The 17,693-nt window shown below is 44.5% G+C and overlaps 1 protein-coding gene across 1 annotated transcript; it reads left to right on the top strand.

The window, feature by feature from the left end:
• The first annotated feature begins 1,352 nt into the window (after window positions 1-1,352).
• LOC136636240 (pantetheinase-like) lies at window positions 1,353-17,089 on the top strand. The gene is made up of 7 exons (XM_066611204.1): window positions 1,353-1,507; window positions 2,056-2,186; window positions 10,185-10,377; window positions 11,238-11,529; window positions 14,137-14,507; window positions 14,920-15,090; window positions 16,236-17,089. The coding sequence occupies exons 1-7, from the start codon at window positions 1,454-1,456 to the stop codon at window positions 16,419-16,421; spliced, it is 1,398 nt and encodes a 465-aa protein (XP_066467301.1). The 5' UTR covers window positions 1,353-1,453; the 3' UTR covers window positions 16,422-17,089.
• Window positions 17,090-17,693: the final 604 nt, after the last annotated feature.

The raw sequence follows: 17,693 nt of genomic DNA, 5'->3' as shown, positions 1-17,693 counted from the left end.
AAAGGTCCCTGAATCTGAATCAGAGTTGGGACATGGTCATTGATCCCCCTTTTGTCCCTGAATTGGCCTTTTCTGATCAGGCCAAAATTTTATTTGCCCCAGGGAGAGGTGTTGGTACTTGTGATTATGCTGTTCATAAAGGCTGTTGCTGCTACAGGGAATGTGCTCTTCAGTTTACAAGGACTGGAAATTTAGAAGTGAGAGGAATTTACACTGAATTGCACCTGCAACTGATAAACAAGAGGCCATCAGTATTGTTCATAAAGGGAGGGAGGAAAAGGATCAGAGGACCAAAAGGTATGTAACATATTGCTAGAGGTGTTCTTAAATGCTTTTATTTTTTCGCAGGTTTTGTTTTTGCCCAGAAGGAAAAGTGCAGAAAGCAGTATTATGTGTTTTTATTCCAAGGGTACATTTTTATAAATTATAATTATAAATTCTAATCACTTTAAAAGTGTTCTAGTAGGTGATATAGGTGGGATAGTGTCAGCAGATTCTTCCACAGTCATTACCCATGCACCCCCATTAGTTATTTTTTTATTTTTTCCTCAATTTCCCAGTTTATTTATTCTCAGATTCTGAGTATTTGTTGTTTTTTTTACAAAAATAAAAAGTGCAGAAAGTGGTATTATGTGTTTTTATTTCATTATCATTGAAAAATCACACCTCTGCGTATTGCTTTTGTATCAGTTTTTGGCACGTATTTCATGGTTTACTCATTTCTTTCAATTGCACAGCCAGATTTTGAGCTCTAGATTCAGCTTTCCAACACTGAAAGAATCTAAATCTAAACCGATTGCTGCTTCTTTCCATAAGCAATAAATTGCCAATAATATAAATGCCCCATATATAAAACATTCCACACATTTAAAAAGAACTCATCAGCAACTGGGCTTAGCTGAAACTGAGGGGGCGTTTAGCCCAAGGATGTTGTTTAATAAACAGTACATTTGCAAATGGGATTAGCTGAGAAATATTTCAGTAGTAGTTTCAGGAAAGTTAACAGGAAGTCCTGGGAATTCTATAAGTGCAACAAAGCCAGAATGCCTCTCCTCGTGTATATATTTTGGTCAAATGCTTCAGTCTCCTCATTGCAAGTTGAGATTGAACCAGACAGACAGCTTATGTACCTAACAAGATACAACTGGCATTTGTTAGTTGGTTTCCTCTGTGTTTTTGATCTTTTGTTCAGGGTCATTTGACAACATGTGCAGACTTTGTCCTGTATGACTTCATCACTTCCTTTGTCTTCCCATTTTTTTGCTTTCTTTCAGCAGATAGCTCTCTAGCAATGATCTCCCTTCAGTCTTCCCTGTATATTTTTGTTTTCATTCTTGTGTTGGGTCACAGGGCCTTAGCCTTGGAGAAATATACCGCAGCGGTGTATGAGCATTCGGTCATACTGCCAGAAACTGCTGAAAAACCTGTTTCTTCAGAAGAAGCCTTAAATCTAATGAACAAGAATATTGATGTGTTGGAAGCGGCCATCAAAACAGCAGCAAAGCAGGTAAAGATGATGAATTGATAGGGATATAACTGAACATTATCTGGGCACAGCTTGGTTGAATCTGGTGGGCTCATAATGCTACAATAATGCTTGTTTGCAGAAGTATAACTAGAAGCCGCAGTGCCTGGGGCAGTGACATTCCAATGTCACATGTCACTTCCTAGTTCTCCCTGGAAGAGGAAGTACTGGTGGTTTTACACCCCCATTCCTTCTTCTGTGGAGGCTCCCCTTGCACATTGTATCCCCCCCCCCCCGGCATAGTGCCTTGGGCAAGTGCTCCTCAGTCTCCACCCTAATTACACCTCTGCTTGTTTGTCAGTACAGGATAAACATTATACTGCATTAAAATATCAAAAGATCTCCAGCTTGGTTTCTTTTAAAAACAAAACTATTTTCCAAGTCAGGGGGATCACTTGTTGTTTTTGCTGAGCTTGACTGGGGGTTGGGGGTATGTGTTTGTGAGCCCATCACTACTATTTGCTGTTACATGTTTTTCGTATGTATGTTGTCCTGTGGTGGGAGATCTTCATCTCCACTTCTTTTGACAGGGTGCACACATCATTGTGACTCCTGAAGATGGCATATATGGTTTTCACTTCACGAGAGAAACCCTTTATCCTTACCTTGAGGATATTCCAGATCCACTGGTCAACTGGGTTCCATGTACTGATCCAGAAAGGTATTTTTTTTTTAATTATCTAAAAGCCCCCCCAGGCCCTTTTAGATGATCAGCATGTTTCAAGATGGCCATGTACAATTTGGACTACAGGAAGTGCTTTGGGAAAAGGCAGGTTCTTATATCCTAGATAGCCGCCCTGGGTCCCTTTGGGGAGAAGGGCGGGGTATAAATAAAGTTGTTTATTATTATTATTATTATTATTATTATTATTATTATTATTATTATTATTATTATTATTATTATAATATAGGGGTGCCCAAACCCTGGCCCTGGGGCTGCTTGTGGCTCTCGAGGCCTCTCAATGCGGCCCTCAGGGAACCCCCAGTCTCCAATGAGCCTTCCACCCTCCGGACATTTGTTGGAGCCCGCACTGGCCCGACGCAACTGCTCTCAGCGTGAGGGCGACTGTTTGACCTCTCGCGCGAGCTGTGGAATGAGGGGCTCCCTCCACTGCTTGTTGTTTCATGTCTGTGATGCAGTAGCGGCAGCAAAGAAAAGGCCAGTCTTGCTTTGTGCAAGGCCTTGTATAGGCCTTGAGCTATTGCAAGACCTTCATTCATTCATTCATATAAGTTCATCTTTAATATATTCACTTATGTAAACTTATGTAAATTTATTCAAATTTTAAATGTAAATTAATTTTTTTTATCCCTGGCCCCGACATAGTGTCAGAGAGCTGATGTGGCCCTCCTGCCAAAAACTTTGGACACCCCTGTTCTAGATCAATATTTCTCAGCATTTGTCCTCCGCCATATCACTTCGCATGGTCCACTTATTTGAAGTACTACTGGAAGTAACTGATGATGATGTCATCGTCGGTTACTTCTGGGTTGGGAGGCCAGATGCGATGTAACAAACCTCTTTAAGAGGCTCAGGGTGAATGGGAGAGTTTTTTCAAGTATGGAAAAGCATACTTTGGAGGTCTGTAATACTGGGGCGAGGAGCGATGATCTGGTCTGGATGTACTATCGTATGGAAAAGCATACTTTGGAGCGATGTAATACTGATCTGATCTGGACGTACTATCGTCCTCCAGACCAGAAACTGGGAGGGGACCTTGAAATGAGGAAACAGATCAGGGAGGTGACAAGGAGGGACAGGGTTCTAATCATGGGGGACTCCAATTATCCTCACATCGACTGGGTCAATTTGTGTTCTGGTCACGAAAAGGAGACCAGATTTCTTGACATCCTAAATGACTGTACCTTAGAGCAGCTAGTCATGGAGCCCACCAGAGGACAGGTGACTCTGGATTTAATATTGTGCAATACTCAGGACCTGGTTAGAGATGTCTATGTTACTGAGCCATTGTGGAACAGTGATCATGCTGTGATCCATTTCGACATGCATGTTGGGGGAAGAATACCGGGCAAATCTCTCACAAAAAACCCTTGACTTCCGATGGGCGGACTTCCCTCAAATGAGGAGGCTGGTTGGAAGGAGGTTGAAAGGGAGGGTAAAAAGAGTCCAATCTCTCCAGAGTGCATGGAGGCTGCTTAAAACAACAGTAATAGAGGCCCAGCAGAGGTGTATACCGCAAAGAAAGAAGGGTTCCACTAAATCCAGGAGGGTGCCCGCATGGCTAACGAGAGAGGCTCGTTAGAGAGGCTGTAAAGGGCAAGGAAGCTTCCGTTCATAAATGGAAGTCTTGCCCTAATGAGGAGAATAACAAGGAGCATAAACTGTGGCAGAAGAAATGAAAGAAGGTGATATGGGAGGCCAAGAGAGACTATGAGGAGCACATGGCTAGCAACATTAAGGGGAACAGTAAAAGCTGTTATAAGTAAAATATGTTAGAAGCAGGAAACCCGCCAGAGAAGTGGTTGGCCCTCTGGATGGTGAGGGAGGGAAAGGGGAGATAAAAGGAGACTTAGAGATGGCAGAGAAATTAAATGAGTTCTTTGCATCTGTCTTCACGGCAGAAGACCTCGGGCAGATACCGCTGCCTGAACGGCCCCTCCTGACCAAGGAATTAAGTCAGATGGAGGTGAAAAGAGAAGATGTTTCAGACCTCATTGATAAATTAAAGATCAATAAGTCACCGGGCCCTGATGGCATCCACCCAAGAGTTATTAAGGAATTGAAGAATGAAGTTGCAGATCTCTTGACTAAAATATGCAACTTATCCCTCAAAATGGCCACGGTGCCAGAAGATTGGAGGATAGCACATGTCACACCGATTTTTAAAAAGGGAAGGAGGGGGGACTCGGGAAACTATAGGCTGGTCAGCCTAACATCTATATTGGGTAAGATGGTGGAATGCCTCATCAAAGTCAGAATCTCAAAACACATAGACGAACAAGCCTTGCTGAGCGAGAATCAGCATGGCTTCTGTAAGGGTAAGTCTTGCCTCACAAACCTTATAGAATTCTTTGAAAAGGTCAACAGGCATGTGGATGTGGGAAAACCCGTGGACATTATATACCTGGACTTTCTAGAAGGCGTTCGACACAGTCCCTCACCAAAGGCTACTGAAAAAATTCCACAGTCAGGGAATTAGAGGACAGGTCCTCTCATGGATTGAGAACTGGTTGGAGGGCAGGAAGCAGAGAGTGGGTGTCAATGGGCAATTTTCACAATGGAGAGAGGTGAAAAGCGGTGTGCCCCAAGGATCTGTCCTGGGACTGGTGCTTTTCAACCTCTTCATAAATGACCTGGAGACTGGGTTGAGCAGTGAGGTGGCTAAGTTTGCGGATGACACCAAACTTTTCCAAGTGGTGAAGACCAGAAGTGATTGTGAGGAGCTCCAGAAGGATCTGTTCCTCTGAGGGGGAGCATGATTAAGACATACAAAATTATGCATGGGAAGGATAAAGTGGATAGAGAGATGCTCTTTACACTCTTACATAACACCAGAACCAGGGGACATCCACTAAAATTGAGTGTTGGAAGAGTTAGGAAAGACAAAAGAAAATATTTCTTTACTCAGCCTGTGGTTGGTCTGTGGAACTCCTTACGCATGTTGGCATCCTTCAGTCTCGGAAGACCATGGTGTCACGCTCTGAATGGTGGCTCTGGAACAGAGTGTCCTCTCCAGTGCGCGAAGCCTGGGTAAAGTAGGTATGGAGGACAGGTTGTTACCCATGCAGCAAATCCTCCCTCTCCACGTCGCTGAAATGGTCCAATGGAAAAGCAGAAGCCAATACGGTTGGTTCCAGCGGTGTCGCAGGAGTTGCCAGAACGTGACTGTGTTCAGCCATGAACTGCCTCAGGAACTCCGGCTCCGGATTTTGCCTCGAGGTTGACTCCTGAAGCCTTTTCCATAACTGGATGTAGCCACAAGGCAGTGGAGGTTTGGGATCAGAGTTTTCCTTCTCTCAGATGAGCTGCCTTCCCAGGCTGACGAGTCCCATCTACCCGGAACTCCTTACGACAGTGTCATGAATATGTACATGTTAGGCCTAGGTTAGCATGTGGAGCCTGAACCATACTAAGCCAGTAAGGAGAAGTGGCTAGCAGTTCCCAGCTGCAAGAATGTGAGTAAATAAACAAGAATTACAACCCCTTGGAATGTTTAACACCTTAGTAGACGAAGAGGCGCCTGAGCAAGTGGAATGGAATGCAGCTATGGATCTCCAGTTGGGAGGGGTAAGAACTAGGAGGACTAGCAACCAGGCCAACTTTAAGAAGGTTCCACTAAAATTGAGTGTTGGGCGGGTTAGGACAGACAAAAGAAAATATTTCTTTACTCAGCGCGTGGTCGGTCTGTGGAACTCCTTGCCACAGGATGTGGTGCTGGCGTCTAGCCTAGACGCCTTTAAAAGGGGATTGGACAAGTTTCTGGAGGAAAAATCCATTATGGGGTACAAGTCATGATGTGTATGTGCAACCTCCTGATTTTAGAAATGGATTATGTCAGAATGCCAGATGCAAGGGAGGGCACCAGGATGCAGGTCTCTTGTTATCTGGCGTGCTCCCTGGGGCATTTGGTGGGCCACTGTGAGATACAGGAAGCTGGACTAGATGAGCCTATGACCTGATCCAGTGGGGCTGTTCTTATGTTCTTATGTCTGCCTGCCGAGCCAGCCTTCTACCGTTGTTTGTTGTGTCATGCTCCTGGTCTTGCTACCAGGTGGGGGGTCCCACAAGTACCACCAGACACTGGTACCACTGGTTGAGAAACACTGTCCTAGATACTTTATGGAGTGCGCATGGTGGACTGTATTACCTGCACTGGTCCTTCGCTGATTATTATTAGTCATACAAAATAGCATAAGAACATAAGAAAAGCCTTGCTGGACCATGTCAAAGGCCCATCCCTTCTAGTATCCTATTAGCCACTGACCACTAGCTGCCTCTGGGAAGCCCACAAGCAGGAGAGAAAGATGTATTGCTCTCCCACTATTACTCCCTGCAGCTATACAGAGACATACTGTCGCTGAAGCTGGAAGTACCACATAATCATTATGGCTAGTAGCCACTGACAGTCTTTGTCCAACCCCCCTTTAAAGCCATCCAGGCTGATAGCCATCACTGCATCCTGTGGCAATGAAATTCCAACAACTAATAATGTGCTTTGTGAACAAGTATCTCTTTTCAGCTGTCCTAAATTTCCCAGCAGTCAGGTTTATTGGAAGAAGCTTAGTTTTAGTATTGTAACGGGGGGGGGGGGGGGACGGGGACACAACTTTTCTCTCTCCACCCACTACATACCATGAATAATTTTATATGCCTCCCTGTGAGAGGTGGTAGGTGCATAGACTGAGAAAAAGGAATTGACCCAGGGTCACACCTTGCAGCTGAGGAGGGATTTGCAACCAAGTCTTCTCCACCTAACCATACTGGTTTATTTTCTTGTCTGGCTGTGGATTTCTGCTGTTTAAATCTGTTAATTACACTTCCCAGGCTGGTCAAGTAGAGGAAGAAGGGGAAATGTGGGGGAGGGGGGAACTAAGGTCTCAACTTAGGTAGGGCAGAAGGCAGCTGCAACTCTTCTCTCCCTCTGTGGTTCAGGCTACATCTGATCAGTTTTCAGAGTACCCCTGTTTCTGGGCTATGTTTTGATTCCATACACTGAGTGCCTGAACATTCCCCTGCTCAGTCACTGCAGTCTGAAATGGCGCTCTTGGAAAACAGAAGGCAAAGGGTAGGGCAGGTAGTTACAGAAAAGAGTTAACAAAATCAAGTTTGTCATGGACTATTGTCCTCACTGCAATTGTATTGGCAACCTTCAGTCTCGAAAGACTATGGTATCACGCTCTGAAAGGTGGTTCTGGCACAGCGTCTAGTGTGGCTGAAAAGGCCAATCCGGGAGTGACAATCCCTTCCACACCGGGAGCAAGTGCAGTCTGTCCCTGGTCTGTCTCCCTGGCTATGGGCCTTCCTTCTTTGCCTCTTAGCCTCAGACTGTTGGCAAAGTGTCTCTTCAAACTGGGAAAGGCCATGCTGCACAGCCTGCCTCCAAGCGGGCCGCTCAGAGGCCAGGGTTTCCCACTTGTTGAGGTCCATCCCTAAGGCCTTCAGATCCCTCTTGCAGATGTCCTTGTATCGCAGCTGTGGTCTACCTGTAGGGCGCTTTCCTTGCACGAGTTCTCCATAGAGGAGATCCTTTGGGATCCGGCCATCATCCATTCTCACGACATGACCAAGCCAACGCAGGCGTCTCTGTTTCAGCAGTGAATACATGCTAGGGATTCCAGCACGTTCCAGGACTGTGTTGTTTGGAACTTTGTCCTGCCAGGTGATACCGAGGATGCTTCGGAGGCAGCGCATGTGGAAAGCGCTCAGTTTCCTCTCCTGTTGTGAGTGAAGAGTCCATGACTCGCTGCAGTACAGAAGTGTACTCAGGACGCAAGCTCTGTAGACCTGGATCTTGGTATGTTCCGTCAGCTTCTTGCAAACCTCACTTCTTGCAGCCTCACTGCAAACAAGCTGCAAAAGTGTGCTTCTGAAATGAAAACAATATGAATGAGTCCTAATATTAAGGCTTTCTTTTCTTTCACAGTTGTCATTGTTTTCCCTGCTATCCACATTACGATGCAGGTTCCTCTTCCACGTTTTTAGTATCTGCTATACAGATAATCTTGCAACATTTACTTTTTACCATGGAAAACGTACAGCTTTAACCATAAAACAAACAACTGTGATTGCAGCTTCTCTCTCGGGAGCAGAGAGAGAACAAAAGAGAAGGATCCCTGATTTATCTTGTAATGTATATCGTAACCAGTTGAGCAGGAAATGGGTTGGGAATAAACATTTCGTCTGGGCAGGCGTTTACAAAAAGAGACATTCAGTTAAGCAGGAATGTGTGAAGTGGCAGAAAAGAAACATTGCACTTAAAAGTTAAAATGGAAACTGGAAAGTTTCAGTTACTAGACTGGTTCATGTCCTTGCTCTCAGTACAGTTTTGGTTAACAAACTGTTCAGAAGTGTTCATTAGCACAGAATATAAATGAACAACATTTGTCTGTGATGTCACAATGCCAGAGTGTTGACTTCATGGAAAGCGAGATTTTGAGACCATACATGGCTGCTCAGGGTGGCTTTTGTTTTCTCTCTCAAAATTCCCTGCTTGGGCTATATAAATTAATGAGAAACTTGATAAAATGATTTTCATTTCTCTTTCTTCTTGCAAATATGCATTTCAAATCCCACAGGGATGAATTGGTTGGTGGCGGTCACTGCTGGGAGTGGGGAAGGGGTTAAGTGCTCCCACCCCCACTATTGTAACCTAATGTCTACACACCTCCCTGGAGTAGCTTTCCAAGAATAATAATAATACAGGTATTTATATACCGCCTTTCTTGGTTGTCAGATTTCTCCTCAGACTTTAATTCAAGGCAGTTTACATAGGCAGGCTATACTAAATCCCTATAGGGATTTTTACAACTGAAGAAGGTTCTGTCTTTCAAGAACCACAGCATTTCATATGGATCTTTTATGATCTGGTATCACATTCTGGCCTCCATTTTCCTCCCACACAGGCTGACAATCCTTCATATCTCACTTGAAGGGCGGCCAAAGAGCAGGTGGAATAACTTGGCTAGGCTTGTCAGCTGCTTCAAGGTCTCGCCGTTCCCGGTGCCGGTGGCCTCGAACTGGTGACCTTCGAATGTTATCTTCAGGCAAACAGACGCTCTACCCTCTAGACCAGACCTCCTTTCTGGAAGGAGGTAGCAGCCTTTGGACAACAGTGTCACATTGCCAGCTGCATATAGTGTAACCCTTACTTGCTTGAACTATTTAAAAACCAAACTGAATGTCACATGGTGGCAAGTGTATGCCACAAAAAGCTCAATGGGTTTGGCTAGAGAACATAAGGGGATGTTTAACCTTTTCTCCTCTGATCATTTTCTACTCTACTCTAGTAGATCATTCAAATCTACTTTGTGCCCCAAGCACTGTTTTTGCCCACCCATAGAGGGGGAAGTTACCGATCTCTTTCTCCAGTGGGTGGGAAAGCAGTTGGGGAGAGGCAGACAATTTTGAGTGGAATAAATGGCCAGGGAGAAAGAGCTAAGCAGCTCCTTTCTCCTGCTATTACATAAGAAGAATTCATCTAGTTCCGCATCCTGTGTCCCACAGTAGCCAATTAGATCCCTCTGAGAAGTCCACAAATAGAAGATGAAGGAATACTCCTCTCCCTCATTAGTCCTCTTCAGTATTCAGAGGCATACCTGAAGGTAACAAACTGGCCATGCTGCCTAAAAGCTATTGGTAGACTTGTTTTATCTCCTTTTAAAGCCTTCTAAGCTAGTGGCCATCCCCACATCTTGTGGTAGCAAATTCCATAGATTGTGTGATTGACCTCCATGGGAAACCGACCACACCTTCATTTAAACAAATGTGGGATGTGCTTGTCTCCCATGCGAGATCTAAATTGGCCAGTTCTTTACCTCTTCTCTACATTGGCTCCTACAATCTGAGCAAATATGGTCTGACGGTTGTGAATCTTTCCATTCGACAGACATCCCCCAGTTCAGGGGGTTAAACTACTGTATAAGACCTGCAGATCCCTTCTGCTTCCAGTCCTATGTTTTTGCACTTTTTATTATCCAGGTTTGGACATGCTCCAGTGCAAGAAAGACTAAGCTGCCTAGCAAGGCACAACTCTATCTATGTGGTTGCTAATATTGGAGACAAGAAGCCATGTAATCACACTGACCCCAGATGCCCTATGGATGGTCGCTATCAGTACAACACAAACGTGGTCTTTGATTCAGATGGAAAGCTCGTGGCACGCTACCACAAGGCAAGGACCTCTACACCATTCATCTGTGTGTGTGTGTGTGTGTGTGTGTGTGTGTGTGTGTGTGTGTGTGTCTCCACATTTGGAAATTCTTCCCCGGAAAGTGTTGTTACTTTGAACATTTTTGGACTAAAATATACATTTCAGCATATAAAGCATTTAGGGCAATATCCTATCCAACTTTCCAGTGCTGATGCAGCCTCTTCCCTTATCTTCAGGAGGCCTCTGTGACCTGCGCCCCCCCACCTCAGGTTGCAGTGCATACCTTGTTGCCATGGCTGCATCTGCACTAGAATATTGGATAGGATTGAACCCTTAGATTCCAGTATAGTATAGCAAAAAAACAAAAGACTCCAATTCCACTTTAGAGACTAACAGATGCATACTGTAGCCTAAGCTTTCAGGGACAGAGCCAACAACATTAGATGTAGGGTCCTCTAGTTTGGTTAGATAATTTTATTTATTTACTTTGGAATAGGGTGTGTTGCTGGGGGGAGAACTGTGTTGCAGACTGGGTCCCAAAAGACCAAGAAATGCAGGTGGCAGCAGTAGGTATATCATAATTGTTTGGAACTTGCAAATGATATAAGATCCAATTGCAGTGAGCGTGACCCATTGCAGGCGTGAGGCCACTGGTCTTCAATCAGCATTGCCAAAACTGTTGTGTCATAAATGTGTAACCTGGAGCAATTAAAAAACAAAACTAGGTTTTTAAATGTTATAGTTTAAGCTTTCAATATACATGAAAATAACTTACAGACGCCTTTGTACGTCATTACTATGCATGGCAAACATTATAACTTTTTTCCATATTTTTTACCAAGATGCCTAAATTGTTTTCAAAATATATTATCTTCCAACAGTTCAATCTCTTTATGTCAGAACAGCAGTTTGATTCCCCTAAAGAGCCTGAACTTGTGACCTGGAACACTACCTTCGGGAAATTTGGTATTTTCACATGCTTTGATATACTGTTTCATGATCCTGCCGTGGCCCTGGTGAGCAAGCTTGGTGTGGACACCATCCTCTTCCCTACGGCTTGGATGAATGTTCTGCCACATTTAACTGCAGTTGAATTCCACTCAGCATGGGCTATGGGCATGGGTGTTAATCTTCTGTCTGCTAATACCCACCTTCCTGCCATGAACATGACAGGTAATCTACAATTTTAGGTAAGACTATTTATAACCACTTCACTCCATTCACCAGTCGTCCTCCAGTGTCCAGCTGCTTGCAGATTACCATCGCTGAGATCTCTCTTAGTGTGTCCTCAAGCCAAAATTAAGGTGGGAGATCCCTGGAATTGCAAAGGTTCTGAGGTTTGTACAAGTCAGCTTTGCCCATGATCATTATGCACTCAAACGCTATCTGGCTTCCTTTAAAATTACACCAGAAAATTACTACTGGCTGCCAAAAGTAGCCACGCAGATTGAATTGCTGTTGGCAGTTATTGGAATGACTGTTTGTCAATGGCCAGTCAAAAGCATGTGGATTCATTTTTTAATGGGCTTTGTTTAGACCAGGAGTGTCCAAACTTTTTGGCAGGAAGGCCACATCCTCTCTCTGACACTGTGTAGGGGGCCGGGGGGAAAAAAGAATTAATTTACATTGCAAATAAATTTGCATAAATGAATATATTAGAGATGGAACTTATATGAATGAATGATGGTCTTGCAATACCTCAAGGCCTATAAAAGGCCTTGCACCAGCAAGGCTGGCCTTTCCTTCACTGCCACTGCTGCGTCACAGACATGAAATAGCAAGCAGTGAAGGGAGGCCTCATCCCACAGCTCACACGAGAGGTTGAACAGTCACCCTCATGCTGAGAGCAATTGCGTCAGGCCAGCAGGGGCTCCAGCAAGTCTCTGGAGGGCCAGAGGCTCATTGGAGATTAGGGGCTGGATTGGGAGTCCCCAAGTGCTGCAAATGGCCCCCGGGCCAGAGTTTGGGCACCCCTGATTTAGACCAAGAGACCTGCTGTCTCTGAAACCTGGGAAGACCTGCCCCTTTCACAACACTCCTGGTCAGCAAAGAGGTAGATAGTTCACCCGGATGGAAATGGTGGGGGGGAATGATGTGGGCTTCTGTACGCTTGAGTGTATGTGTTGCCCTATTTTCCTGTTGGGTGGGTGTTTGTGCATGCGTACGTGCATTTCCTTGTGACTTTATATGGGTGTGGTGGATGGGGAGGGGTGCCTGCAGCTGCATTGAAAAGATTGGAAAATTATTTAAAGAGGCTGTATTGAAGGACACTGTTTTTGCAATGGATCTAGGATCCTCAGTCCAATCAATTGGGGCTTGTTGTGAATGGCTTGTCTTTGCTAATGATGTAAATGGCATGGGTCTAAGACTGAGGTATTCAATCTGTGCGTCCCGCCTCTCTAGTGAGGCAAGGCTAGCCTCCAGGGGCATCGCCAGGGGAGAGGGCTGGGCTGGGCTGCATGTGCTGCCTGCTGACTTGCTGCTTTTCTGCAGCTGTGAACAAGGTGGGTGGGGCAGCGTGAGGCTGGGAGGGCTGTGAAACATGGTTGGGGGAGGTGGGAGAGAAGGCTGGCTGGGCAGGCAGGCAGAGGTGCCACATCTCATCATGGAGCCCTCTCCACGTGTAACTTTGCCCCAAGGACTACATTTCCCAGTGTGCTCCTCGCCCTGGGCATCCTGGGATTGGTAAAGGCTGGAGGAGAGAAGAGTGCAGAGGTGCTGCATCTCATCAGCACAGGGTGTGCTCCTGGCAGGCTTTAAAGTAAGTACAGGCAGTGCAACAGTTTCCTCTGCTTGGGAAGGAAGGAGCCAGCCTGTTCCTAGTGGGGGGGCGCATCCAAATGCCCCAGCCTGCATCCCTCCATCTTGCCTGGGGGGAGCAGGGGTGGCATCTGCATGTTGGGTGTTTGTGTGTGAGCAGCCCCCATCTACTTTGGGGTGAGTTGTAATCTTGCTCTGTGTGGCTGCAATCCTCTCCACACTTTCCTGGGAGTAAGCCCCATTGACTCAAATGGGGCTTACTTCTGAGTAGACCTACATAGGCTTGGGGTCTGTGTCAGCTTAACCAACGATCCCCACCTTTTTCTTTTTCCTCCCCCTTCAAAAAAGAAAAAAAGCCACTCTTGATGGCTTTGTCTCTAAAAATTGATTAAAAATAAAAATCCCCATTCCTTTTTAGCCATTCCCCTTTTTCCTCCTGCTTCCTTTTTTTTTGGGGGGGGGGGTACTCTTGTAAGACAAAAGGCACAATCCTAGCTAGGTCTACACAGGCCCTATTGTGTTCAGTGGGACTTACTCCCAGGAAAGTGGGGTTAGGATTCCAGCCAAACAGTCTCTAGGTCTCAGTTTGCATCAGTTTGCAATTAGTAGATACACACAAAACAAAGTCTTCCCCTCCTGCAACGTCATCACTTCCCTCCTCCCTTTCCAAAACCCTCCAGGTGTGCTGCTAACAAACTCAGGGCACAATCCTAACCAGGTCTACTCAGAAGTAAGTCCTATTTTGTTCAATGGGGCTTACTCTCAGGTAAGTGTGGTTAGGATTGCAGTCTCAGAGTGCTGGCAGCCTTGTTTCGAGTGTATAATTATAACACCTTCACCCCCATTTTGGGGATAACTGAGGTGAGGTGTTGTAATGGGGAGCCGTGGCCAATGGCCACAAGGATTAGGGGAGGCGTGAGCCGGAAAAGTTTGAGAACCACTGGTCTAAGATAATGGTAGGACAAAATACGAGCAATAAGAAATGACTGCTTCTCTCTTTTTGTTGTGTCTTATTCACAGGCAGTGGCATCTATGCTCCAGATGGATCCCAAGTATATCATTATGATGCAGAATCTAAGAGTGGTCAGCTTCTGGTTGCAGATCTGTATTCTCATCCTTCATTGTCTCCCACCTACCTTCCTGCGGTGAACTGGAGCTTCTTTGCCAAAACCATTGAACCATTTCCTGTGAGCGATACTTTCACAGAGCTCATATTCTTTGATGAATTCACCTTCTCTCCTCTCACCAGGGAAGCTGGGAATCTTACGGTGTGCCAAAAGGATCTCTGCTGTCATTTGAACTACAGAATGATGGAACAACAGGGAGATGAAGTTTACGCGCTAGGTGCATTTGATGGACTTCATGAGATCGAAGGAAAATATTATTTGCAGGTCTCGTTTCTCTCATAGGGTGAAATAGGATCTTTTTCTTTCTTTGCCATGGGGTGGGAGGAAGAGATGAGGAAGGAATTTTAGATATCATAGGGTACAATCCTAACCTTGTGTTAGGCTGGCGCAAGTCCCTTGCGTCAGCCTAGGAGGATCGTAAACATGCCGTAAAGCACACTTGCACCTCCTCGGGAGTAAGCCGTGCCAGTGCACAGAGGTGCACTGGAGCATGTGGCGGCTTGTGGAGCAAGCCTTGTGTTGGCCAAGCTCAGCTGACACAAGGCTCTGGGGTGGGTGGGGAGGAGAGGAGGCATGTGTTCCAGGGTGAGGGGAAGCCAGTCCTGGAGCCGGGCAGGGAACAGGAGGCAAGGCTGGGATCTGGTATGCTTCCAATGCCTTCTTTTCTTCCTTTTAGATATGTACTTTGCTGAAGTGTCTCACTACAGACCAACAAACATGTGGCCAGCCTGTGATCACTGCTCATACATATTTTGATGCCTTTTCTCTTAGTGGTACATTTAGTACTAACTATGTCTTCCCTGAAGTCTTGCTCAGTGGAATTCACCTGGCACCTGGAGAGTTTCAGGTAGGGTGGCATTTCCAGTCAAAGTCTATAAACTCCTCCAGCTGGCATGAAGCAAGCTAAGTTGGTGTGGTCACAAAACAAATAATTTCCATAATATTCAATATAAGTCTATAGGAGGAAAGTTAAGTTAGCTCAGTAGTTTATTCATGACACGGATAGGATTCTGAGAAATCATATAAATCTTATGCCTTATGAACGTACAGGTTGATCTCTGTATTGGTGTGTAGGCCACACACCATTGGATTATTACCTTGATCTACAATAGATGTTGAACTACATGGCCTTTTCTTTACCTCCTACTGTGTGTCCTCAAGGTGGTCTGTTGAAAAGAACTTCTGACTTCAAAATATTGCAGTACTGCATGTTTAATTTGGTTTTTCAGTATGACGTTCTCAAAATACTGAATACTTTTGCTCAGTTTCTGTTTTGCCATGGCTAATTGCATAAAGATTTCAAGCAGCAGAAAAGCTTGCAATGCCATCAGTAAAAACGGTTGTAAAGAATGGGGCTTGCCCTAGGCCAGAACAATTATTCTAATTATGTGTGTTGTGATGCTTTTAAGAGACAACCACCCATAGTGGCTTTCATCTCATCTGATCCACGTCAGTTTCCATTTGTGTGTACCCAAGTGCTCCCTCTATGGAAATTAATGAGAAACCCATATCAGCAAGAGCACCATGTGTACATCATAATGCACATGAATTCTGGATTATTTGTTAATGCAGAATTTCTATCCCACCATAGTTGAGTCTTACAGACTCAAGGCGGTTTACATAGGCAGGCTGACCATAAACCCCATTTTTTTTCAAATGGGGTTTTTAACGTGTTATTCTATGAAAGAAACTCATAGGATCCTCCATTTCTCCAGATGTTTCCCTTCATAGTGCAATTGTCGTCCTGACTGTGCAGCTCTTGCGCTTTCCAAGCTTTCACAGGCATCTGCAAAACACGTTGCAGGCTGGTTCTCAGGACATTCACTATTTTTTTCCAGTCCACTATTTTTTTCCTTCATCTCTAGCCAGTGGCTTTCTGTCTCATTCCATTCTTGCTCTCATATAGTGAAATATCCTAAATTCAATTACTATATAACATGTATGCCTTACACAAATTAGCTCTCTGTTAACTGAGACTTTTTTTTAACCTAGGTTTTGAATGATGGGCAGCTGATTAGTCTGAATAGGACATCAAAACCACTCTTAACAGTGACACTCTTTGGGAGGTGGTATGACAAGGATCCACCACATCCGCAGAAAAATTCTCCAGGATGTTCTGAACTAGACGGTTTATACTTGATGCCAATTGCTCTTTTGTTTTCTCTTGTTTGCTTTTAACATGGATTAACTAGCAGTGTATTGTCTTGGGATCATTTAACATTGGACTCCTCTTTCTATTATTAACTTTGCCACGTGATTTCTAATTACAAGTATAACCTTGGAAAACTTATGTGCTGTTCTGTTAATCAATTACTTCATACCTAATATTTCTGTAAACAGCCATTGTACAATTCATTCTTTATTATTGTAAACCTGTATACCTTGGATATTCAGTACAATTGGTTAATATGTTACTCGCCTGGTTTTATGATTATATAATAGCATGGTCATAGTTTATAACAACTATGGTCATATATTAACTATCATTCTATCAATCATAATTACATTAAATACCAGTGCCCTAGACAGTGGGACAGGATTAGCTATTATAATTAGCTACCAGCCCTTAGAAACCCTTGCTAGAGATTCTGGCTTTTGTTGGATTCACTGTGATAAGAAGGTGGGCACTTGCTTAGAAACAGCTGATTAACCCTTATTGGAGTGTCTGAGGAGTAGCCTATAGCAAAATCAGATGGATAGGAAATCTACAAAGTACGTATAGGAAGAACAGAATACTGCCATGTCTGATGGGCTCAAATGGTGGAGATATGTTGAATATAACATGCAGTTGTATATAGTTTTTTTTTTTATTAAGTGAAAGGTTGTATTTCAGGAAGAATAATAAAGTTGGCATGTATGTATACCCAGAGCTTCAACTGCAATGTCATACAGACCCTTTGTATTGAATCCTAGGGCAAAACATAGATGTAACATAGAGGCTTCATGTTTGTCTTTCTCCCCCAGAACCATTAGTGGAGTGTGTGTTCTGGGTGATTTCATGGCATGGGAGCAGGATGTTTTCTAACCTTTGCCTCCATGCAAGTTCCCTACCTGAAATCCATCCTGAAGCTGCTTTTAGTCATCGAGAGGCACAATCCCTGTTGTAGCTCTAATTCAAATCAGCCCCCCCCCCCAATTAGTTTTTAGGGGAGCAAGCCAGCTTCCGCTTAGCCCAGATTTTCATGAAATACCCTTTAAGTTCCTACTCTGACACTTCCTTACAACAAACAAGCCAGCATCTTGATGGCTGAACAGGGTGTGCCATTCAAATCAACTCTATAGTAGACCTCTTTCACACCAGACAGGGTCACATGTATTCTCCTCTGAGGAGGTGATGGCAAAAATAGGATGGCTATATTCTAAAAGAGAGAGGTGCTGTGGGTGGGGAGGGGCAAGGCAATGTTTTCTCAACCTGCCCTCTGAAATTCTGTTAAAGAATTTTATTTAGCT

The sequence above is a fragment of the Tiliqua scincoides genome, chromosome 1, assembly GCF_035046505.1.
Source record: "Tiliqua scincoides isolate rTilSci1 chromosome 1, rTilSci1.hap2, whole genome shotgun sequence".
NCBI classification, from domain to species: Eukaryota; Metazoa; Chordata; class Lepidosauria; order Squamata; family Scincidae; genus Tiliqua; species Tiliqua scincoides.
The sequence above is the reverse complement of the archived record's forward strand: the minus strand, read 5'-3'. Positions and strand labels throughout refer to the sequence as shown.